The following is a 24143-nucleotide window of genomic DNA, read 5'->3' on the forward strand; positions in this document are numbered from 1 at the left end:
TTGGTGATCACCTGTCAATGGGTGTCGGAGCTCCAGGAAGATGGAAATTTGATTTCAAATGACTTCTAAGCAGTGTCCTGGCTGCCTTGTGAAGAGTGATTTCCCTATCACTCAAGAGAGTTCCACCAGAGCCTGGGGTGTCATGGCTCAGGAAAGGGACCCTCCGTGTCCCGTCAGACCCTGCAGCCCACTGGAATGCCTGAGAGGTATTCCAGCCTTCCTGCCAGAAACAGCTGCTGTGGCCTCTATCGTGAGTACCGCAATTTAATGCCATCCTCTCCCAGGTGGTGAGCCCTGAGCTGGTGCTGGAGACCGGGGGTCTGGACAAACCTCAGAGATAGCTTGGCCTGGTCATGGCCTCTAGCAAATCAGAAGCAGGCACGATATTTTGCATGCAACTTCCCCTATGGCCCCCTAATCCTGTGCCGAGAGCCATGGTCTGTGGAGGGGCCAGTCCCACTGACTGCCAAGGGATCGCAGTGAGCAGAGCAGAGAGGGCTGCAGCTTAGCTCGAGGGGAGGACTCAGCCCAGCATGAGGAACAGAGGTGGTCTCCTGCCGCCCAGGATATGTGTGTGCATGCGTGTGTAATGTGTTATGATGGGGAGGGGTGAGGCAGGAGGACTGCGGAGCTCCAAGGAAGCTGCCCCAGCTCTGGGTGCACGGGGTACGCAGGCCTCAGCCAGGGCGGCCTTGGAGGGCAATCCCATCTCAGAGCTGCTGCTCCGGAGCCACTTTCTCTGAATCATCCCAGATGGACCAGCAGTCTGATTCCTCATCTCTCGCAGTCGCCGCTCGGTGGTGTAACAAAACACATGCTCGGCAGCGATAAAGTCTGAACATTTTAGCAAATTAAAAATGTTTATTTATATGCATTTAAAAATATCTCCCTATATAATAAAAGGAAGCACATTTTCATCTAACACTTTCCTTAAATCAGCACACATCTCCATTCTGGTTTGATGTGAGACCAGGAGAAACAGAGAGAGAGGTGGGAAGCGGGGGAAGGGAGATAGATTATTTACTGGTTAGGATTCCTAAGTAGTTATACTGCCCAGGAGTACCCAAAGTTGCTCTGGGATAAGGCAGAAGGAATGGCATCAAATGTGCTTGGTACCTGAACTCGTGGCCAGTTGTGTGATCATAAGACTGGGGCTTCAGTGGGCAGGTGGGCTTATGTGGACAATAGCTTCTAGAAGATATTGCAGTTTTGTTTATTTGTTTGCAGAAGACTAGACTTTTCCAACAAGGGCTGTGGTAGAACCTGAGTGGGGTCAGATTCCTAGATGTCAGAAATAACCCCACCTCTGCTTCATGCAGTGATTGTGCAAGGTTTTTTTTTTCTTGCCTTTTCTGGGCCTCAGTTTCCTCATTTGAAAAGTGTGAGCCTGGACCCATTTGCACTCACAGCCCCAGTGACTGCCACTGACGTTCAGGTTCAGTGGTCACCCCATGATGTGTTTGCTTCAAGAAAGTTAAAGGAAAGATTCAGTCCTAGTCCCTCCCAGGACCCCAAGACTGGCTCCCCCAAAGGCTGAATCTGGGGAAAGCAGGTGCAACTGGGAAGGCGCCATAAAGAGGCCAGGCTCCCAGGGTTCTTGAGCAAATGCCTCCCCTCTATTCCCTCTTCCTGGGGTTCTCTGGACCTTCCCATGTGTCTAATGATGAGGTTGTTCAGCAAAGCTGCAGCCTGTCCTGTGACAGAAGTGGTGACAGGTCCTGGGGGAGAGGCAGGAGGTCCTGTCTGGGCCTTCTTGGATTCAGGAGCCATGGGCTTTTGCTCTCTCCCAAGCCCAGAGATGCTGCGTTCCATGTGACCTTGGGTATACAACTTCCCTCCTCTGGGATGGTTTCCTAAGGTGCAGAATGGGGGTGCAGAAACCGTCTTCCCAGGCTGTTGGAAAGAATTATAAATCCGATATTGGATGTAAGCCATCATCCAATGAACACAGTAGGGTTTCCTGAATGCTCCTTCCCTTCACATTCATGCCCAAAGGGCTCCTTCGTCCTGCTTCTGGAGAGCCCCTGGCCTGTCCTTTGAGGCCTGGCTTAAAGCAAGGAGCAGCTGGGTGGGGCCTTGGAAGGAGAGGTGGCTCCAGGACCCAGCCCGGCCCTTTTTCCAAGCCTGTGCTTCAATTTAAGCCCTTCTTGGCTCCTTCCAGGCTCCAGGGGTATGAGAGGCAGCAGGCCCTTATCCTCAACTCTCCCCAAAGGCTTCCCCGTGTGGGTTAATGGCAGGGCAACGCTATGATTTAGTGTCTGAACTGTGACACTTGTGGGTGAAAGGTGCATGATTTATAATAAATATGCTGGGTCCACTAGCATGTACCAGACCAAGGGGTATGAACACCCCAGCTAATAATTTCCCCTCCTAGTCACAGGCTCACACAGACAGACCGTCACAACATTCAGAGAGGTCGGTCAGACATGGCATCGCTGATGTAAATTCATTTTAGAGATGTAAAATTATAATATTCCTGAGATCTTACCGCTGGCAGAGAGGAACCCAGGTGCTCATGATTTAAGTCACAAGCCATCACAACACACAGTGACACGTGCCCTGTCTATTCTTGCCCAAACCTCCTTGCCTCTCTTTCATCCCAGCAAAAGGATAAATGTTGCACACCACCCAAAAGTTCCATGAGGCCTGACTGTCACTGGTGTCACTCACTAGCTCTATGACCTTGAGCGAGGAACTTAACCTCTCTGACTTCAGTTTCCTCATCTGTAAAGTAGGGATGACGCGGTCTCTCTCTCTGGGTCGCTGTGTTGAGACAATAAGACCTAGCCTGGGATCTGGCATAATAAATATTGGGCACTTGGACGACTGACTACATACGGGATTCATGGCCGCCGTTCCTCTGAGGCAGGAGTGGGCAACTCATATTGTCAGCTGAGCCCTACTACGTGCCAGGCCCTGTACTATGTGTTTTCTATGCACAATCTCTCCGGATTCCTCACATCACCGTAAGGGACACAAGATTCTTATCCCCATTTTCCAGATGAAAAGGCAGCTTTCATCTGGAAAAGCGCGGCGAGCTTGAGTCACGTGGGCAAGGTCACACAGCAAAGAAGAGGCGGCACTGGATCGCTGGAACCCAGGACCCGTCCCTTGGTGTCCAGGCACGTGGCCTGCCTGTCATCGCCCAACTAGGGAAAGGGAGGCCCAGAGAGGGCAGGTTACCTGCCCAAGGTCACGCAGGAGACGGTGGCCGAGGCCTCCAGACCTCTGAGGGTTTCCGTCGCAGACCCCCCTCCTCCCGCGATCGGGGCCCCTCCAATCCGCAGCTCTGCGTGCGGGGGCGCGCGCATTCCCCCGGCTGTCCGTCCGTCAGCCAGACTGTCTGGGTGTTTCCGCGGGCACAGCCGTGCACCCCTCCCCAGGCCCGGGCACTGCGCAGGGAGAAGCAGAGCGTTGGCAGCGCCCGGCCCGCGCCCCACGCCCCACGCCCGCAGCCGACAGACGGCAGCGCCTGCGCCCGCGCCCGCGCCCCCGCCCCCCCCCCCCGCCCCAGCCGGTGCGCGGGAGCCGCCGGGGCAAAGTCGCGGCGGCCGGCCGGCGGCGCGATCTCGGGCTCCCTCGCTCGCTCTCTGCTCTCAGGGGAAGCCAAGCCGGGAAGCCCCGGCAACCCGCCCTCCAAGATGAAGAAGCTCCAGGGAGCTCACCAGCGCAAGGTAGGGCAGGAAGACCCGGGCGCACACGGGGGCGGGGGCACACCTGAGGGAGGGGTGCAGGGGCCCGCCCCCATTCAGGACGGGGGAGGGTAAGAGAGAGCACCTGGACCGACTCAGGGCTCTGGGGGAGGCCGGGCTGAGCTAGGTGGCAGGGAGGGGCGGGGTCACGGCCTGCAGAGGTGGAGTGGAGGGTGGCGACATGGCCTTCCCCATCTGGGGGTCGGGGTGTTGTGTGATGGGGCTGAGGTTCATTGGGCCAGGTCCTTCGAACAGGTGTCTGCAACCCCAGGAGGCATGAGGTAGGGGTGGCTGGGGCCAGGCGCCTGCCCCTTCCCAGCCCCCCACCCATTTCCCCCAGGGCCTGATTGGGTTTGGGGGTGTTAGAATAACTGAGCGCCAGCCTTGAGGGGGACTAATTTCGGGGGTGGGGGAGGGGAGCCGCTCTGGCCCTCAGCCGCGCGCTCTACACTGAAGCAACCTCCGAGAACCAGCAGGGGGAAAGCGCTCTTTCCTGCCCGAGCTTTTGCCCTGCGGGGGCCGCCACCTGCTCCCTCGAACCAGCTTTAGCTTCCCTGCTAAGACCCCGGGCAGCAGGGCTGACTGGAGGCAAAGGCGGAGGCAAAGGCGGGGACCCAGGGGATATGGGGGTGGGGTGGAAGCTGGCTGGAGAGAGGGGGCCAAATTTGTGTTTCTGGAGCCCCTCCCCACCCTTCCTGTGGGGTTAGACCTCCCAGCCTGCGGAGGAGTGGGGAGGGAGAGTATTGGGTGAAGTTTTCTGGCTTTTGACTCCTAGCCAAGGAGTCAGAACTCCTGGGCACTATTTCTGCAGATACCACTTACCCTGTGACTTTGGGCAAGTCCATTCTCCTTATAAACTGGACTGTCATTTGCCAATCCAGCTCCAGTATCAAGGCACCAAAGCAAGCCCCACTGTCCCTGAATGGGGTTTGGGGGATGTAGTGACCCCACAGGGGCTGGCAGATGTAGATGGGAGAGAGAGCTCACCGGCTGCTGTTATTGACCATCCCCTGCCCCATTCAAGCCTTCTGCCCCTGTGCAGCTGGGCGTGGAGCGGCTAAGTGGGTCTTTTTATTCACTGCCACGAATGACTTCTTGGGGCCATTTGTGGCTCTCTTGGGTCTTTGGGTCCTGCTTGCCATTCATTTCCATTCTCTTACTCTCTCCTCTTTCCACTCTCCCCACAAGAGCTCCTGCTCCTCATTGCCATGGTGCCACAGGGTGTGTAAACAGCCATATTCCGTAAAGCCTTATCTCATGTAAGCCTCCAAAAATTCTAGGGGCTGCGTCTTGTTATCCCCATTTTATAGACAAGGGGAAACAGACATGGGGGATGCAGTTTGCTGCTTTCCTAAAGATGGACCGAGTGACCCAGGGGCCCACAGGGCAGGGGTGGGGCCACCTGGCTTCAATGTCCTTTCCCTTGGTCTCAAGGTGAAGGGGACAGGGAGGGAGGAAATGCCAGGTATCAGCAAAGGAGCCATGTTGTTCAGAGATGAGCACTGGGCTGAAAGTCAGGGGTGTGGATTCTGGTCTTGCTCTGCCCTTGTTATTTGACCTTGGGCTCATCCCTTCCCCTCCTTGAAACTTAGTTTCCTCTTCTGCACAGCAGTAAAGTTGGACTCCAGATTTCTATTGTTTTTCTCATCCTGAAGAAGGTATGAGAGCCTTGGTTCAGGGCAGGCTAACCTCTCCCAGCACCTGCCACTGCTGGTGACCTACATCTGTTGGTCCCTAAAAGAGGGGATGCAGGTCTGGCAAACTCAGGATTATGTTTCTGCGGGACTCGGGATAGGCGGTGGGGGAATCGGGGGTGGGATCTTCACACCCAGGCGTAAGTGTGAAGCGACTCATTAAGCTTCCTTCCAACCCTGCCCCATTGACTAGGGTGCTTGTCTCCCAGCCAGTCGCATCCTGTCCGTGCTGTCCTTCTGGGATTTATCCCATGGTTGGGGGCTCCAGGTGGTCTTGGGATTGGCTCATCTTTGGAGGACCCAATCCCCTGTGCCTGGAGCAGGATCAGGCTTCCCTCTGATTGGGGGAGGAGGGGGACAGGAGAGCTGGCAGCATCCTGCTCTTGGAACTCTTGTCACCATGGAAACAGAGAGCCGGGACTGCTCTGTGAGCAGAGAAAGGGCAGCAGCTTCTCAGGAGGGATCAGAGGAACCTCATTACTGGGCCCTCCTGCCAGCTGGCCTGAACAGGGCTGGGGGCTCACAGGGCGACCAGCCTGCCACACTACCCCATTTCAGGGGTCAGTGTCAACAGGCTGGTCCTCCATTCCTCCCGGAGCTCACCTGGCAGGGAGTGATTCTAGGGGGCCAGTGCTCACCCCGCTGGGAAGGAGCCTCATAGAAAGTGGCATCAGAGGCTGGGGGTGGGTTTCAGATAGGTCTGGGGGCTGCCGCTACTCTCAGCCCAGGATGTCTGAGATCACGGCAAGCCCAATGACCGCAAGCCCACGTTCATTATCACCAGCATCGCCATCACCCACAATAAAGCCAGACTGTCCTTGTTACCACTGCCCCTCTGGCCAATAGCCAGCCTAGGGCAGGATCGTTGCCATGGTCGCCACTGTGACTGAGAGCCAACCCAAGACTATTCCTCCTTTCTGCACCCACAAACTCACTGCCCCGACCCTATCATTGTCCTGAGACACCTCCAGTCCTATGACACCTGCACCCTGCTTTCACTACCTTTATCCCGGCAATGCTCATAGGACAAATTCCCCGCAAAGCCTCCTGCTACCACCCAATCTGTGTATAGACACCTACCTGACTCGTGTCAGGAAGGGCAGTTTTAGGAGAAAAAAATATCTGATCAGTAGACAATCACCAAGTCCCTGTGCTAGGATCTGATCTGGTCTTCATCCACTGCCAAATGTCTTTAGGGGAGTCTCTGGTAAAGCTTTCCTCACAACCATTACAGCCAGAAGATGAACAGATAGACGTACATTTCTCTGAGTAAATCTCAGCATACTAGCTTCTTAAAACCCTTTTCTTAAATAGAATTGCAGAATACTGTCTATTCTAGGCAGTCATCGTGGGTATTGATGCATTAAAGGATCTGACAAGTCCTGCAGCAAAGAAAACTATTTTGCTTTGTGTTAACTTGGAGTTCCCCAAACTTCTTTGACTCCAGATTCCTTTTCTTGGGGCACCTGGGTGGCTCAGTGTGTTAAAGCCTCTGCCTTCGGCTCAGGTCATGATCCCAGGGTCATGGGATCAAGCCCCGTATCAGGCTTTCTGCTCATCAGGGAGCCTGCTTCCTCCTCTCTCTCTCTGCCTGCCTCTCCGCCTACTTGAGACCTCTGTCTGTCAAATAAATAAATAAAATCTTAAAAAAAAAATAGAATCCGTTTCTTTCTTTCTTTTTTTTTTTTTTTAAGATTTAATTTACTTACTTAACACACAGAGAGAGAGATCCCAAGTAGGCAGAGAGGCAGGCAGAGAGAGAGGGGGAAGCAGGCTCCCCGCTGAGCAGAGAGCCTGATGTGGGACTCAATCCCAGGACCCTGGGATCATGACCTGAGCTGAAGGCAGAGGCTTTAACTCACTGAGCCACCCAGGTGCCCCAAGAATCCGTTTCTTACACTGAGCACCTATGAACATCATAAGGGATGTATTTTTGGACACCCTGATTTATTCAGTCCCCTCAGTGTAGAGATGGGGAACTGAGGCTCAGAAAACTCTTTTCTCTAGTCACACCATGAAGGGGCACAGTCCTGGGAAGAGAATTGTAGTCTCTTGACACTTAGTCCAGAGGTATCACTGTTTTCTCATAACCATTCCCCTGCAGAAGCAGGGGGTCCTTTCTCTCTCTCTCAGAACCATGACGTTATTAGACAGCTGGCCTTCTTTGCTTCTCCATCCTTCTCTGTTATGGGTATGAATTTCGGAGGCAAGTGGGAAGGGCGTGGCTGTCCTTTCCTTTTGACCCATTCTAGGAGACACTTTGGGGGAATCGCTCTCTGAATTTTAGGTGGTTATCCTGGTATCTTTGGGATTCCTTGCAGACCCTCAGCTTGGGCAGCTCCTGGATGTACCAACGCATCCCCTCAGCCAGCATTTCAAGCAGTTGGAGGAGGCCCTCACTTTTCCAGCCCCAGTCTGGAGGGAGAAGGCCCAGTGGACTTCCCCAGCCTCCCTGAATGGCAGACAGGGATCTTAGGCACAGCTGGCTTCCCTTCCCCTCTGTGCCTGCATCTCTCCAGCAGTGACAAGAAGATTATGACTTTTGTGAGATAGATCCGAACTCAGTAGCCTCTTCCTGCTCATGAACTATATGATTCACAGTCCTCTGTAGGCCTCCTTGAGCCACCAGAGCATAAATCAAATTCCTCCCTCAGGAGAGGCCGTGTTCCCTCCAAGTCCTCTTCTTTCTGTGCTGAGAGCCCCCACTCCTTCCCCTGTCCTCCTGTTATCGCTTCTCCTGAAACCCTCCTGTCTGGCCACCTGCCCTGTAAACATGCTCCGAGCTATCTGCGTGTTTCTCAAAATACAGTGCCTGGAATGGAGTAGCCAAAAGGCCACCACTGGAGGCTGAAGATGCAGGCTTCAAGGCTGGGAAGCTCTGGGCATGAGACCTAGTTCTCCACCCCTCCAACTTGTAAAACCTCGTGTGTGTCATGACTCCTCTCTGAGCCTCAGTGGGCCTCATGATTGAAACAGCACTTAGACAAGTTCTTGGCTCATAGGGTTGTTTTGAGAATGAAGTCAGGTAAAACATTTAATGCACTGAGCATGTAGTAAGAGCTCAAGACAGGGTAAATGTTATGAAGATCATTGTCATCATCATCATCAAATCAAGGACCATCCCTTGATTTGACCTCTGTGTTCACCGAACTAAGATGAAGGTGGTTTTCTTAGCGCCCGAGCCACCTTGCAGGCCTCCTAAGTTTGTAGTGACCAGCCACCCCAAGAAGCTCCTGCAAATATTAGCCCAGGTAAGAGCAGTGGATTTTCTCAACCCATAGAGTATCTCTCATCAGCCCTGTTTGATTTCATCTTCTTATTTTGGGGGTGGAGTGGGCTGTGTCACAGTTCCAACCTGGCCTCACCTCTTTGGTCTCTTTTACCGGTAGCCCATTACCCCAGACCTGCTGATGACCCCCAGTGACCAGGGCGATGTAGACCTGGACGTGGATTTCGCCGCAGACCGGGGCAACTGGACCGGCAAGCTGGACTTCCTGTTGTCCTGCATTGGCTACTGCGTGGGCCTGGGCAATGTCTGGCGTTTCCCCTACCGCGCCTACACCAACGGAGGAGGTAGGGGCCAGGGGGCCTGCTGGAGGGACATCTAGGCTCGTAGGCCAAGGCTTGGGGAGGAGTGAGGTTTTAGCGGCCTTGGCTAGCATCTCCTATGTGGCCTTGAGCAGAATTCACTGAAAGCAGTGAACTGGGGCTGGGAGAAGACAGCTCTCTCTGCCTTGTCTTTTTTCATCACCCAAATATCTCCCCCGAGCCTGGGCATTTCCGGGGCTCTGAGTGATGGGCAGAGAAGTTGCCTCTGCTTCAGGAAGGCAGACTGTACCTGTTTGGCAGCAATCACGTGCTCTCACAGTTGTCCCCACCCTCTCCTCCCCTACCCCCTCTGGGACCTCACCCCAGCAGAACTTCCTGCTTGTGAATCTTCCGTCTGTCCTCCTCTCCTGGTTCCTTCTGTTCAGACTACAAATGCAAAGCCTGTCCCATCTTAAACAAATCCTCTATTGACCCTGCTTCACCATCAAGTCACTGTTCTGGGTCTCGTTAATGAGAGCTGGGGTGAGCACTCACCATCTGCCAGCCCAGGCATTTAACCCTGATGACAACCCTCCTGGGCGGGCATGGTTGTCCTGATGTGACAACCGGGGCTTGGAGAGGCCAGGTTCCTTGTCCAAGGTCACCTGGTGGCCGACCCAACATTCCACCTCCAGGACTACCTTCTCCAGAGCCCGTGTGCTCCTGCCCACCCTTGAAGCCTCCTCCTGTCTCAGCCAGACTCGTGGAAGAGGCACCTATTGGTGGAGTGGCAGAAATCCAAACAGGAGGGGATGGGTGAGGACAAGATGAATTGCCGTGACCGGGAAGTGTGGGACTGGAGCCCGTCTCTGACACTCTAGGAACTCCTTAATGGCCACAGTTCTATGGGCTCTCCCTTTCCCTGGCTCCTAAATCTGTTTTTCTCCAGCACACCTCCAGGTGCTGACCCCCTTTTCTCCTGGGACAATGACTTCATTCCCAGAGCTCTTCTCTCTGGGAGGGGCTATAGAGGGCCACAGGGAAGGTCTCTAACTGGCCTGCCTTGGGACCCAAGCCCCTGAAGGGGTGAGTTTGGGGGGGCAGCTGGCGTGATTGACGGCCCTTCTGAAGCCCTACAGTGGTAGGCAGTCTTCTAAAGGAGCTGGCTGTCAACAGAGGAAGCAAATGGGGAAGGATATTGGGTACTTGGGACCAATGGTGGCAGCTGGAAGCACCCCAGGTGGCCTGGCAGAGAGGACTTGGGGAAGTAGACTGAGACCAAATCCCGAGGACATTCATTTCCTACTGAGGCGTTTGCACCTTCTCTGGCAGGGAGTTCACTCATATATCCCTTCATTCCCTTTGTGTTTGCCCTGAGCCCAGCCCTGCTCAGGGCACCGGGGCTGCAGAGGTGAGTAAATCCCCACCAGCCCCCGAAGCCCTCAGTGATCTGGTGTGAAAAGTCATCCCCATCCGCAGGAGAGGCACTCCCTGGGGTCGCAGGTGTTTGCCATCAGGGAGGGGCGGGGCTTGAGGAGAGGGATCCACGCACCCACCCGCCGGAGACCCTCCCTGACCGCCCTCCCCCTCCGCTTAGGTGCCTTCCTCGTGCCCTACTTCCTCATGCTGGCCATCTGTGGCATCCCTCTCTTCTTCCTTGAGCTCTCTCTGGGCCAGTTCTCCAGCCTGGGACCCCTGGCCGTCTGGAAAATCAGCCCCCTCTTCAAAGGTGAGCCCTCCTAGTCCCCGCAGGGGCCGGGGCCCCGAGGAGGCAGGGAGGCTGACCCCCTCCCATGCCCCCAGCCTCTAGGCAGAGACAGAAGTGAAGCCCAGAGAGGGGCTGGCTGCCGGAGGCCACATGGCCTGGCCTCAGGAAGGCTTCACCTGAGGGCCGCCCCCTGTCCCTCACGTCCAGGTGCCGGTGCGGCCATGCTGCTCATCGTAGGCCTGGTGGCCATCTACTACAACATGATCATCGCCTACGTGCTCTTCTACCTCTTCGCCTCCCTCACCAGCAACCTGCCCTGGGAGCACTGTGGCAACTGGTGGAACACGGACCTCTGCCTCGAGCACAGAGGCTCCAAGGACGGCAACGGGGCCCTGCCCCTCAACCTCACGAGCACCGTCAGCCCCAGCGAGGAGTACTGGAGGTCAGGCCACTGCGGGCCTGCAGCTGGTTGGGAGGGCCCGAGCTGCCGGGGGGCAGTGGGGGCAGTGTGGGAGGTGGGGAATGGGTGGCGGGAGGGGCCCCAAGCTGCTGGGGGTGATGGGTGGAGGGGCAAGAATGGGCCAGCATCCCCAGGGGGCTCAGCGTGCACCTGGAAGGCCGAGTCCAGGTGCTGGTGTTAGGTGGGTCCTGGGTTCTAATCCCAGCTCTTTGCTGACCAGCCCTTTGACTTTATACAACGTCCTTGGCTTCTGGGGCTTCGTCTATGAAGTGGGTGTGATCACGGCATTCGGAGGGTTGTTGTGAGGATTAAAGGAAGGAAAGTAGAGAATGTGCCACCAGCCTGTTGGGTAACCCTGCTCAGTAGAGCCTGGCTAATTGTAATCGTGATGGTGATGACACTGGTAAGAGTGACCTTGCTGGACACAGCTTTCCTGCATACCCGTGGAGTATGGCAGGGTGACCTGAGGACCTTCAAATCTTCTCCCCACAGCCGCTACGTCCTCCACATCCAAGGCAGCCAGGGCATTGGAAGTCCTGGGGAGATCCGCTGGAACCTCTGCCTCTGTCTGCTGCTGGCCTGGGTCATCGTGTTCCTCTGTATCCTCAAGGGGGTCAAGTCTTCGGGCAAGGTGAGGAAGTCCTAGAGGCCCGAGGGGCTGGGAGGTGGGAGGTCTTCCTGGGAGGCGGCAGGGCACGGACTGAGTCGGAGAGGATGAACAGACATCAATGGGGCAGAGGTTGAGGGTAGGGGTGGGGAGTAGGCATCCAAGGCACTGCCTGAAGAAAGATGTGGAGGTAAGGATGGACAGTGGCCAGGCTGGTTCACCAGGCTGGAAACTTTCCAAGGACAGGACCTACCAGTGACTCAGGTTTGTATCCTAACCAAGTGCTTGGCACTTTGAAGAGGCTCCTCATGGTGAATGTTTGGAAGGTGGGTCTGTGAGTCAGGATGGGGAGGGGGCTTTAGGAATGTGCCATGGCAGATAACCACACAGGGAGGGAGGGGTTGCATGGGCAGGGAGCAGGGGTGGGGAACGGAAGGGGGAGACTCTCATCAGCCCCAGGCAAGACCTCCAGGCAAAGGCCCAGGGTGGCCTGGAGAGGGGTGCAGCAGGGCTGGAGGGGGTGGGTGGGCTGGGGACACCTTGGGAAGCAGCGACAGAACTTTAATGAGGGATCCATGTGTGGAGCGAGGGAGGGAGACGGGAAGGGAAAGAGAAGCATTATGGATAATGGCTGTTCTCAGCTCAGCCTCCCCAAATATTGGGGAGGCAAGTGAGGTAAGATGGAGATTTCTAGAAGAGGAGCAAGGTGGAAGGAAGTTCACCCCTGCTTTCCATCCCCATTTACCATGTCGTCTCAGGTGGTGTATTTCACGGCCACGTTCCCCTACCTCATTCTGCTCATGCTGCTGGTCCGAGGAGTCACCCTCCCAGGGGCCTGGAAGGGCATCCAGTTCTATCTCACCCCCCAGTTCCACCACCTGCTGTCTTCCAAGGTGAGGTGCTCGGGGCTGGGGTGCTGAGGGAGGGGTCAGGCCTGAGCCAGGGAGTAGAAGGAGGAGGGCTCCCTGGGGAAAAGAAGGGCAATGGTTAGGAATCCTCCCTGTGGAGGGTCCCCCAGTACCAGACCCTGTGCTTGGTGCTGCACTCAACAGTGTATGTCCTTTTCATTTCTCATTCTTCACTGTCCTACAAAGTAGACATTATTCTGGGGGCCCCAGGTGGCTCAGCTAGAGGAGGTAAGGCTCTTGATCTCAAGGTCATGAGTTTGAACCCCATGTGGGGTGTAGAGATTACTATATATATATATATATATTAAAAAAAGGTAGACATTTTTCTCCCATTTTATAGATGAAGAAACTGAGGCCCGAAAGAGTGATAAGCTTAAGGTCACACAGCTAAGGGGAAGCAGAGTTGGAATTCCAACCCACAGCTCTCTGATTCCAAACCCCAAAGAGGTCATTGGTAATGACAGAAACAGTGGTGCTGACAGTTGACATTTCTTACTTATTAATTGCCGACTGCTTGACCCTGCCCTGGGACTTCACACATATGCAGTCATTAACCCTTACCACAACCCTGTAAGGGAGCTAGTGTTCCTATTCCTGCATTACAGAGGTGGGACCCGAGGCTCAGAGAGGTGATGTGGCTTGCATACAGGCCCAAAATAGGGGAGCTGGAATCAAATCCCGGTCCCTCCAACTCCAGGGAGGAAGTAAAGGGGTTCCATGGGCTTGTTGTCAATATGGATCTACTGGAAATTTACACAAGACACTGCTTCCTTCAGAATTGGACCAAGCATAGCCATCACCTAGATCCTGGATGGGGAAACTGAGGCCCAGAGAGGGAAAGGGACTTACCCGAGTCCCGCCGTGTAAGTGCTGGAACGGGGTTTGCTCCCGGCCCACATCACCTGGAGCCAGGCTCTCCACCACGCCGTCCCTGGACTTGTGGACTAGCTCCCGCCCCACCTCCTCCCTCCTCTTTCCGTGGCCCTCTGGACAGGGCCGTGATGTGCCAGCCCCTTCTCTCTGCTGTCCATCTGCATCCTTCCCTGCTACAGGTATGGATCGAAGCTGCTCTTCAGATCTTCTACTCCCTGGGTGTGGGCTTCGGGGGTCTCCTCACCTTCGCCTCCTATAACACGTTTCACCAGAACATCTACAGGTCAGTGCAGCCTCCCAGACCCCGGGGCTGGGGTGAGGAGGAGAGTGGCCAGTCAGGGCAGGCCCTGTTGTGGGGGCAGGGCCAGCTCACTCTGTTCTGCTCCTGTGTACCTGTACTTCCCCCCGCCCCCCCGGCAGAGACACCTTCATCGTCACTCTGGGCAATGCCATCACCAGCATCCTAGCTGGCTTCGCCATCTTCTCTGTGCTGGGCTACATGTCTCAGGAGCTGGGTGTGCCTGTGGACCAAGTAGCCAAAGCAGGTGGGCAGACAGGCCAGCCTCGGGGTGGGCGGCAGGGGGTGGACAATGATGTGAATCAGTGTCTTGTGCTGGAGGACGAGTCCACGTCTGTGTGTTAGCGGGATTGTTTGTGTGGATGATGGTATACGGAAGTGTATTCAAATGAGGTTTTATATTGTCTTATGTTTCTTCCTGCACTCCTTATCAGTTCATTTATCTTGTCAAGCTGTGTTCATTGAGCACGGCATCCTGGCCGGGGTTTAGGGGTTCAGTGTTGGAAGTATACAGTAGGGTACTTGTCTGGATCTGACTAAATGAGTGTGCCCACGGGGGTGGAAGCGACCATGTGTGTTTGAGTGTGCCTGTGAGGGCCTGCCTTGTGCCCCAGTCTGCTGACTCTTTGTGCGCCTGGCCCAGGCCCTGGCCTGGCCTTTGTCGTCTACCCACAGGCCATGACCATGCTGCCTCTGTCGCCCTTCTGGTCCTTCCTTTTCTTCTTTATGCTCCTGACTCTGGGCTTGGATAGTCAGGTGAGCCTGGTCTGTGCCAGCGGGCACCTTGTGGGGGGTGTGTTCATTTGTGTGTGTGTGTCCGTCCACGTGGGATGTGCATCTGTGTATCTGTGTATGTAGCTGTGTGTGTGTGATGTAGCTCTGTGTGTCTGTGTGACGTGTGTATCTCTGTGTGAGTGTGAGTGTCCATGCACATGTGTACAGGTGTGTGGTGGGGGGCCGAATTCTGACCTCCCCCCTCCTGTCCTCCCCCAGTTTGCCTTCCTGGAGACCATTGTGACAGCTGTGACAGATGAGTTCCCCTATTACCTGCGGCCCAAGAAGGCTGTGTTCTCGGGGCTCATCTGCGTGGCCATGTACCTGATGGGGCTGGTCCTCACCACCGATGTGAGTGCTGCTGTGAGGAGGGAGGGCAGCCCACGGGTGGGGTGGTGCGGGTATGGGCGGAGGGGTGGTGCAAGGCCAGGCAGCTGGGGTGGGGGCAGGTGACTCTGCCCCGGGGCTCCGTGCTGCTGCTTTGGGAGGCCACCCAGGTCCACTCCCCAAGGGCAGCGTGGCCTATGGCCCGGGGTCCTGGCTTCAAAGTACAGAGAAGCCCCAGCTTCCAGCCTGGGTCCTACACTTGCTGGATGACCTCAGGACAAGAGGCTTCACCTTCTCCAGCCTGCGTTCCCACCAATAAAATGGGCTCTACAACTAGGGTTGTTGTGAAGCTCCAGTAAGAGGGCGTGTGGGAAGGGCTCAGCGTAGGCAGTGGTCACATGGCCACCGTCTTGCCATCACCACTGGCCGGGCTGCTCCCCGCCTTGAAAAGGGGCTGCACCAGGGAGCAAGACTGGGCTGAGGGAAGCCCAGAGCTGTGACTTGTGTTCTAGGGAGGCATGTACTGGCTGGTGCTTCTGGATGACTACAGCGCCAGCTTCGGGCTCATGGTGGTGGTGATCACCACATGCCTGGCCGTCACTCGGGTGTATGGTGAGAGGCGATGAGGGAGAGGGGGTTGAAGCTCCCCACGGTGGGAGGCTGGGGGTCTGCTCTGGAGCCCCCCCTATACTGGGTCCCAGGTCCCAAGGGCCAGGGTCTCCCATGGGGGCAGCGGGGGTGGAGGAGGAGGGGCTGCTGGTGCTGGTGGGGCCATCCTCCTCCCCCCTCCCCCGCACAGGCATCCAGAGGTTCTGCCGGGACATCCACATGATGCTGGGCTTCAAGCCGGGCCTCTACTTCAGGGCCTGCTGGCTGTTCCTGTCCCCGGCCACGCTCCTGGTAACTGGGGGAGGGGAGGGGGAGGGCTGGGGCCCAGATTTGAGAGGAGGGGCCCCCTCTGGACATTGAGTCCAGCAGGGCTGTCCTGGCCCAGAGTGGACCTCTGTCAGGGCTGACAGGTAGTGGGCACCAGGATGTGGGTCTCCTCCCCTCCGCCTCAATGCCCCCAGCTTTTGGAGCGGTGCTGGGTCTAGCTTCCCATGCAGCTAGCCAAATGAGTGCGGCTTTCCCAGGCCTCAGGGCCTTTCCTCAGGGCCCTTTCGGCTAGGGCGTTAGACTGGTTTGTTGGTGAGTTGGAGGCCAGGCCCAGGCTGTCTTAGAAACTGGATGCTTCCAAGCTGGGCTGTCTCAGGCCTCACAAAGGCCCGGAGGAGGGACCGTCTCAGGTTCTATACAGCTTAGGATGGGGTTCTCTTCAACACCGGGTGGCTCTGGGCTGGGCTGTCCCGGGCCTTCAGGTAGCTCAGATCTGGGCTGCCCTAAGCCCCGGGGCCTGCCCAAAGCCCACCGTGATGCCGGGGCCCCTGCCTGCAGGCCCTGTTGGTGTACAGCATCGTCAAGTACCAACCCTCAGAGTACGGCAGCTACCGGTTCCCAGCCTGGGCGGAGCTGCTGGGCATCCTGATGGGTCTGCTGTCCTGCCTCATGATCCCAGCGGGCATGCTGGTGGCTGTGCTTCGGGAGGAGGGATCGCTCTGGGAGGTAAGTCTGGGCCGCCTTGTCTGCCCCAGGCCCACCTGCTAGGACAGGAAACATCTGCCACAGCACCTTACTGAGGGCCTCACAGGCCTTTCCAGACAGTAGCCTGAGCTCTGAATCCTCTCAGACCTGCTGGGGGTGAGGTAGGCTCAGGTGGCTTAGGGTCCGGCCCCGTGGTCCCTGGTACCACATGGGGTCTCTGATGGGGGGACGTCCCACTGCCCACATGTCATAGGGAGAGGACAAGTGTCCCACTGCAAGTTGGTCAGGGGTCCAGACTGGAACTCTGGTCACCAGCCCAGAGCTTCCTCTGACTCAGGGTCAGAAGGCAGGACTGAGGGACACTAGAGGGTGGGCGGCAGCCCATGGGTGACCTGGGAATGGGCTGATGGTGGGAACCCTGCCCATGCCAGGCTTTGTGAAGAGATTCAGGAAGTATAGAGAATGCAAGCTGTTTGGGCATGGGGGTCTGCAGGTCTCAGAAGGGGGGAGTGGGTGTGCAGTGATGCCGTGTGACCATGGCAATGTTCTACCCCTCTCTGAGCCTCCCCGCACTCTGTCCTTCTAAGGCTATGGAATGTGGAGCCCCTTTGGTGGGAAGAGGCTGTCACAGTGAGCAGAGCTGAGTGAGCCTGCTAGGGCCTGGAGAGAGCCTTGGGACCCCCATACATACCTCACATATCCCATCAAGTGTATGGTAGAACCAGCTGGTATTGGTTCATGAGAGCTAGTTGTTATATATTCAGGGACGTTGTGAGCTGGTTGTTAACTCATCGATAACTTGACATCGACTTTGGTGGGAATATTTATACCACTGGAACTGGCTACTTATCAAGCCTCCTGCACCCCTCCAACCATTGCTCCCACTTCGCAGACTGTGCCACTGTGTCCTCAGCTGTCCCTCACCCCATTTTCATATCTGCACCTGGAAGGAGGCTCTGACCCCGTTCCCAGCACGAGTGGGTCGTGGCCACAGCGCCCAGACCACAGGGGCAGTCCTGGACCCAGGCCCTGCTCTGGATCCAGCTGCTGGTGGACAGGGAGCAAACTCCCAGCCTTCTTTCAGCGTCGGGGGGCCTCACCTGTGCTGCCAAGGGCAATGTGTCTCCTTGCTTGAGAGCTGAGGTATCTGCAAAGGAAAGGAAGAGAAGGGTGTCGCTCAGGATAGAGGGCTCCAGTCCCCTGGAAATTCATGGTTCCCAAGCCTTGCTACTCTTCCCTCTTGCCTTATCGCCACAGCCACCAACAGCCAGGCCGAGGGCCATGTTGTTGGGTGGGGAGCACTGCAAGAGGAGTCCTTGCCCGGCTCTGGAGGGCTTCCAGCACTGTCACATTAGGAGGAATTCGGGCTCTGCTTTTTGCCAGCTGTGTGACCCTAAGTGAGTTAACGCCCCTCTCTGAACCTTGCTTTTCTCTGTCCTTCAAGTGAGGACAAAGATTCCTCCCCTAAGGGTTGCTCTGAGAAGAAAAGAAGCTTATCCATGTTGTCAGAACTGTGAAGGGCAGGAAAAGCAGAGTATTTTAAAAAGTTTAGGATGGAGTCAGACTGCCCAGGTTCAAATAGCATCACCACTTGTCTCCCGTGTGACCTTGGCCAAGTTGGCTCACCTCGCTGAACTTTGCTTCCAGATAATATCTGTGGGGGTGGAGGGTGAAAGTCCTAATGGCCCTCTCCTGGGGAAACTGAGGACTGAAGAAGCCCACACAACTTAGAGCTGGAGCACGGGGAATGTTTTGTTCCACTTCGGGGATCCTCATGGGAGTGATTCTGCTCTCAGAGGCCATTTGGTAGTGTCTGGAGGCATTTTGCTTGTCATAAAAGGATCGTGTGCACAGGGGATGGTACTGGCTTCCAGTGGGAAGAGAGCAGGGATTCTGTCAAACTCTCCTCAGTGTGCAGAGAGCTCTTACACGGGGTCTCTTCAGCCAAAGTGTTCCGAGTACTCAGGTCGAAAAGCATCAGTCTAGGTTCTAGTGTTCAGCTGGGAACAAATCTAAGTGCTTGTTCTCAAGGAGCTTGAATTTTAATGTGGGAGATAGACAATAAACAAATACATAAAGGTAGTAGTAAGTGCTACATTTAAAAAATAATTTAAAAAAAAAAACTGAAACAAAAGCAAAGTTTAGGACTAGAGAATGAAGGGAAAATATTTTGGCTAGGGTGGCCAGGAAGACCTTGGTGAGGGGGTGACAGACATCTGACTGAAACCCACAAGGTGATCAATAGATATCTAAGGGGAGAGCATTCCAAGCAGAAGGACAATCAGTGCAAAGGTCCTGGGGCAGGAGGGGATGGCATGTCTGAAGGCAGCAAGGAGGTTGGCAAGACTGGATCAGAGTGGGGGTGGGTGGAGGGAGAGTAGCAGGAGGTGAGGTCAGGGAGGTAGATGGGCAGGTAGGCTGTGGTGGGCAAGTTGGGTCTTATTCCAAGTGCAAAGATAAGCCATAGGCAGGTTTCTGGGCAGGAGGTACGGTGCTCTACAACAGTTCAGTAAGTGTCCCCAGGCTTTGAGTGTGGGGCCAAGCTGAGCCCTGGGCTAAGGGCTCTGCACACATTATCCTCCTTGAATCTACACTCAGTAGGCTCCACTTAATGTTGGTCGCCTATCCTCCTTCAAGGGTCTGGGCCTCTTCTCCATGCAGGCTAGGCAGAGGACTTTGGGAATGTGGTTTGGGAGGGGAGGAACTCTAGAATGTCCAGACTTAGTCATTATCTTAGTCACCTCTCTCCTTCCATGGAAACTGGGGCTGCAGAGGGAAAGGTCAGACAATCAGAGTCAGGACAAAGCAAGTGGGAAACACTTGGAGGATCAGTGACACACCCTGCCTCAGTGCTCCTGGCTCCTGGCTCTTCCCCAAAGCTCCCGGCTGTTTAGGACTCAGCATTTAGGGGAAGGGGCCCAGAGTGGGCTCCTGAATTGGCTGGCATGTAATTGTAGCCTGTCCCCAGCGCCCCTGCTAAATGCTCCATCTTGGTGCCTGCTGACGGGGTTCAGAGTGGCAGGAATGGCAGGATCCCCAAGTGACAGAGAAGGAAACCAAGTCCCAAAAGCTTAAATCCCATGTCCCCACCCAGCTTGTGAGTAGCCAAGTGGGACTTACTCCCCTGGGGAAGTGCCACTGCCCTTCACCCCCGCCCCCCAGGATTGTCTCCAGGGCTGACACCAGGGACATGGTGAGGTCTTTGCCCGGTGCCCAGCTGCAGGAAGCACTCCACGAGCACCGGCCGCCCACCGTTTTCACCGCTGTCCTTGCTCTACCACAGCGGCTCCAGCAGGCCAGCCGACCGGCCATGGACTGGGGCCCGTCGCTGGAGGAGAACCGGACTGGCATGTACGTGGCCACGCTAGCGGGGAGCCAGTCACCAAAGCCACTGATGGTGCACATGCGCAAATACGGGGGCATCACCAGTTTTGAGAACACGGCCATCGAGGTGGACCGCGAGATCGCCGAAGAGGAGGAGTCTATGATGTGAGACAGGAGGCTGGCGGCCTGGAGGACCTGCCCAGCTGCGGAGGAGTAGCCCTGCCCTGTGGGGTCCTGAGAGGCCTGAGGCCCTGGGCAGTCGCCACAGTGATGCCGGTCCCCAAGGCTAGTCCTTTCTCGTGGCCTCTGCCTCTCCTCTGTCTCCTTTCTCCCCACACGCACACAGACCCACTCTAAGCTCAGTCCTCGTTGTGCAGTTGGATAAACTGAGGCCAGGGAGGTGGGACCTGACCAAGGTCACGTGGTGGAGGGCGCTGGACCCCAGACCTCCTGGCCAACCAGTTCCCTTTCTTATGTGGCAGCTGGCATCATTCTCTCCTCTGTTCAGGGCCCAGACTCCTCTCTTTTCTAGGGGAGCCTGCCCCCCACATACTGAAAACAGCCAGAATCTTGAGCTGGGCCAGGACACTCAGGGTGTGGCAAGGGCCACAAGGCCCCAGGCCTCGAGGGTTAGCAAGTGAAATGGGACAAAAACCCCTAGGTCAGGTCTCCTGAAAGAGGCGGGGTCTGAGGGCCCTGGAGGATGGGCAAGTTGGGAGGGAGAGAGGAAGAGGAGGGCAGGGTGTGGAGGCCCCCATGGATCCCCTGTGTCCCCCATAGAGCCCAGGGCCGGGCCCGCGGTGTTACCAGGCTATAGCAGGGGCCCGCGGGAAGGACAGAGGGCCAGGGGAGCATGGGACTAGGGGCGGGCCGGGGTTTGCATGATCTGGTTGTGCTTTAGATAGACTAGCTTTCAGGATCGGTGGACAGGGTGGATTAGAGGGGATAGGGTGGAGGTAGGAGGCCTGTGGAGGGCAGCAAGGGGGGCTGGTGGCCTCAGTGAGGTGGTGGGGGTGGGGAAAGGAGGAGGTCCCCACATTTTCCACCTCCCAGAGAAACTAATGTATTTTATTTTGACCCCACGCTTCTGAGAAGGGCCCACAGCTTCCCTCACTGGACTTTATGCCCTCCCATGTCGGGAGCCGTGGGCATTGTTAGGACAGAGCAAACAGGTGGAGAGATGGGCGTGAGGGCCCCTAGCGGGACCTGAGGCCCCTCTGTTCCCTTCTCCCTGTTCTGGTGGCCCTCACTGTCTCCTCCAGCTCCAGGCACTGCTGGGAAACTGACCTTGGCTGTGGGCCACCGAGGCAACCAAGAGACTTGGAGGTGGTCCGCTCACGTGGCTGTCTGTCCTGATGCAGCCCCCTCTGGGCCCAGGCATGAGGGTGGAGGCAGGGAGCCAAGGGCAGCCACCAGCTCAGGCCTGTGGCCAGAGGCCTCAGCGTCTTCAGTCCCAAGCACAAGGGGGGGCTGCCCTGGGATCCCTCCTTCCCTGAGAGACGAGGGTGGAGTGTGAAAGTGTGCCCCAGCGTGACAGGCCACCCTCATGCAGCTGGGCCGGGCTGCGTGCTCTCTTTCTCTCCTGCTGTCCCCTCAACCCACCCATGTCCTATTGGTTTATTGTTAATAAACACCAGTGAGGTCATCCTTCTTACCCCTTCTCCTTACTGCTGAGAACCAGGGGGTGGACAGCGCAGGGGTGTCCAGCTTCCGTTGGACGGACGAGGAAACTGAGGCTCAACTGTTCGCTTTCCTGGCTCTCCCAGCTTCTGACACTTCCTGTCCCGTTTCTCTGTGGCAGTGGTGGGGGGTAGTGGGGTTGAGGAAGGGTGGCGAAGACAAGGAAGCCAATTCACCCCCCTTATATGTATGGGCAAACTGAGGCCCAGCGGAGGCAGGCACACCTGGGCAGCTGGCCCTCCCCTCCCCGGCTGCTCTCCGGCCTTACCAGCAGGTGTAGCTGAGGCTGGAAGTCCGGGGGTTGGGAGAAGCCCTGAGTTTCCCAGGCTGGAAGAATTTCCTGGTGCTAACCACCCCCTCCTGGCAGGACCTGGCCACTTTAAAAGAGCCTCAGGGCCTTTCAAATGCGAGGCCCAGGTGTTTGTGAAGGCTTTGATGGGGGGTTGGAGAGGAAGGGCTGCTGCATCTTTTAGATATTAATAAATTTCCCCTAACAAAAGGCCAGGCCCCCTCCTGCCCCTCTTTGTTTGGGGCTCTAGATGGAGGAAGAGCATGGGATTGCTAATTTGCTGTAGGCTCAGGAATGGCCTTCACAATTCAAGGTGCCTCTTCCCACACCCTGGGGGCAGGCTCCTCCAGCCTTGTTCACAGAGCCCCTGGCGCCAGCTCCGTGGTCCCAAAGGGGAGTGTGGGGTGGGGGAGAACCCTCTCCAGGCCCTCCCCGCTCCTTCTAGGACAGGTCCCAGGCCCCAGCCATCGTCCTGTGCAGACTCCTTGCCCAACCTCTTAGCTGCAGCCTGGGGTCCTGGGCATCCAGAATGGGTGATCCTAGAAGTCTGGCCTTCTCTTCAACCAGATTCCCAGTTGGCCATTGCAGGCCTCTAGGAGGCCAGGGAGCCCACCAGCTTCACCTCCCCACCCCACCCCCCACTTCCCCTGCCTTGCTGTCTCTGGCTACCCTTGCACTTGCTCACTACCCTGGCCCCCGGGGCCCGAGATTCCTGGTCTGTCCTCCCTGGGCCCCAGCTTCCTATTTGTCCTGCTTTTCCCGTTCCTGCTGCTCCCAGACAGGCTGTCCTGCCACCTCACCCTTCTCCCGCCTCTGCCACCTCCCAATAGCCCCCGCCCCTCCCTTTATTGACCTTTGGTGGCCCTCGCTCAGAGCAATCCCCAGCCAGGCCTGACGGCAGTGGGAGCAGATCAGAGGAACTCATGGCCGCATGGTGGACAGTCCACGGAACACCTCAGCCCTGTTTGGAATAGAACCCTAGCCTGGAATGCTAGAATGGCCTAGCAGGGGACAAGCCCAGTGCCTGCAGAACCAGGCTGAGCGGCCAGGGGAGCAAATTTGTAGGAGTGAGCGGGAGAGCAGGTGGTGACTGGTCCCCAGAGAGGGTGGCCGTGATGAGTCAGTGGTGGGGACCTGGCGCACTAGAGAAGAAAGCCTGCCTCTCTTCCAGGGAGGCCGTCCCCTGCAAGCATGGACCCAGGTTGCCAGATAGCCCAGCTTTTTAAGAGAAGTTGGAAGTTTGGATTTCTGTGAGAAATGTCTCATTTTTCTGGCTCTGCAGAGACTGGGGATTAGCAGGGCTGTGGCCCGTGGTGACAACGTATGGGAGCTGGGGCCAGGCCCGGGGTCCCCACCCCTAATCAGTGTTTTGCTCTCCTTCTCAGCTGATCTCTGTGTCCGTGGCCCCCTGACCTGGGGAGACTCAGGGCGGGTGGAGTGGCAGCGAAGGGCTGGGAGGCAGCATCTGTGCCTGGCTCAGGTATGGAGAGGGTGTCCTGGGGCCCTTCATTCCTCTTCTAGGAATGTTCTAGGACTCACGAGAGATGGTGTGCTCTTGGGGGTCCCTGGGAAGCGCTGAGATGGGGCACTGATCATCCGCAGTCCCTTCTAGCCTATGATCCGTGAGAGCAAACATCTGGGAGGCCGAAGGTGGAAGGGGAGCAGGAGAGGGCAGGGGAGAGGGCCCCACACCATTAGGGTCAGCCATATTCCCAAGGTCAAGTCAGGGTCAACAGCACCAGGGTCACACAGTCACCTGTGTTTGGTTCTCAGTAGGTCCTGCCCCCTGTGTTCCCTCCTGCCACCCCAGCCAAGTTCACCTTTTGTGGTGCCCTGAGCAGGCCCAGGCTTCCTGTTCCAGTGTCTTCCCCATTCATCCATGGGACCCCAAGCCATCCTTTTAGGTCTGTCCTCCACATGCCCTCCATTCCCCATCAGGTATGGGCTCCTGGAGTGTTCAGGGAGCCGGCTCAGCCCTACATTTGGGGAGCTGTGACAGCCCAGAGACAACCCCCTTCATTTCTGTGCAGTTAAGACACTTACAGTGCTCTCCCCAGTCCCCCAGCCCCTGGGACCATGGCAGGGCATCAAGGAGGGGGCTCAGACAGGACTCAGCGACACAGGCCTGGCTTCATTCCCAGCTTTGCCCCTCCCTGGCCGTGTGGCCCTGGGGACCCACAGCGCCTGCTCACAACTTTACCCAACACAGCAGCAACTGAAAGCAGTGTGCTGGTGGCTCTAGCGACAGCCAGCAAAGAGTTAAGACAGCCCCGGGCCCTCTGAATTTCACGTGACCTTGGGTTGCTGAGCCTACGGTTTTGCGGTGGACACTCTTCTCCAGACTCATTTTTTGCCGGTGGCTCATGGAAAGTTTGGCTCCTTGAGCTCCAGGCCACTCCC

The 24143-nt window shown here is 56.7% G+C and overlaps 1 protein-coding gene across 1 annotated transcript; it reads left to right on the top strand.

Annotated features, from left to right (window-relative positions):
* Positions 1-3048: 3048 nt before the first annotated feature.
* SLC6A7 (solute carrier family 6 member 7) lies at positions 3049-21428 on the top strand. The gene is made up of 14 exons (XM_004737832.3): positions 3049-3674; positions 8776-8959; positions 10512-10643; positions 10830-11064; positions 11575-11713; positions 12448-12582; positions 13650-13753; positions 13891-14015; positions 14412-14524; positions 14762-14893; positions 15382-15481; positions 15669-15769; positions 16304-16471; positions 19734-21428. Exons 1-14 carry the CDS (start codon positions 3642-3644, stop codon positions 19941-19943), a joined length of 1911 nt encoding a protein of 636 aa, XP_004737889.1. The 5' UTR covers positions 3049-3641; the 3' UTR covers positions 19944-21428.
* The last annotated feature ends 2715 nt before the right edge of the window (positions 21429-24143 follow it).

This window comes from Mustela putorius, unplaced genomic scaffold, assembly GCF_011764305.1.
Source record: "Mustela putorius furo isolate JIRA1106 unplaced genomic scaffold, ASM1176430v1.1 tig00000407_pilon_pilon_pilon, whole genome shotgun sequence".
Classification (NCBI taxonomy): domain Eukaryota; kingdom Metazoa; phylum Chordata; class Mammalia; order Carnivora; family Mustelidae; genus Mustela; species Mustela putorius.

Bases quoted from the DNA above. Each gene is read 5' to 3' on its own strand.
- SLC6A7 (XM_004737832.3), top strand. From the start codon at position 3,642: ATGAAGAAGCTCCAGGGAGCTCACCAGCGCAAG. The intron at 14,525-14,761 runs GTGAGCCTGGTC...GTCCTCCCCCAG, and splicing joins CTCTGGGCTTGGATAGTCAG to TTTGCCTTCCTGGAGACCAT. The intron at 15,770-16,303 runs GTAACTGGGGGA...CCCTGCCTGCAG, and splicing joins TGTCCCCGGCCACGCTCCTG to GCCCTGTTGGTGTACAGCAT.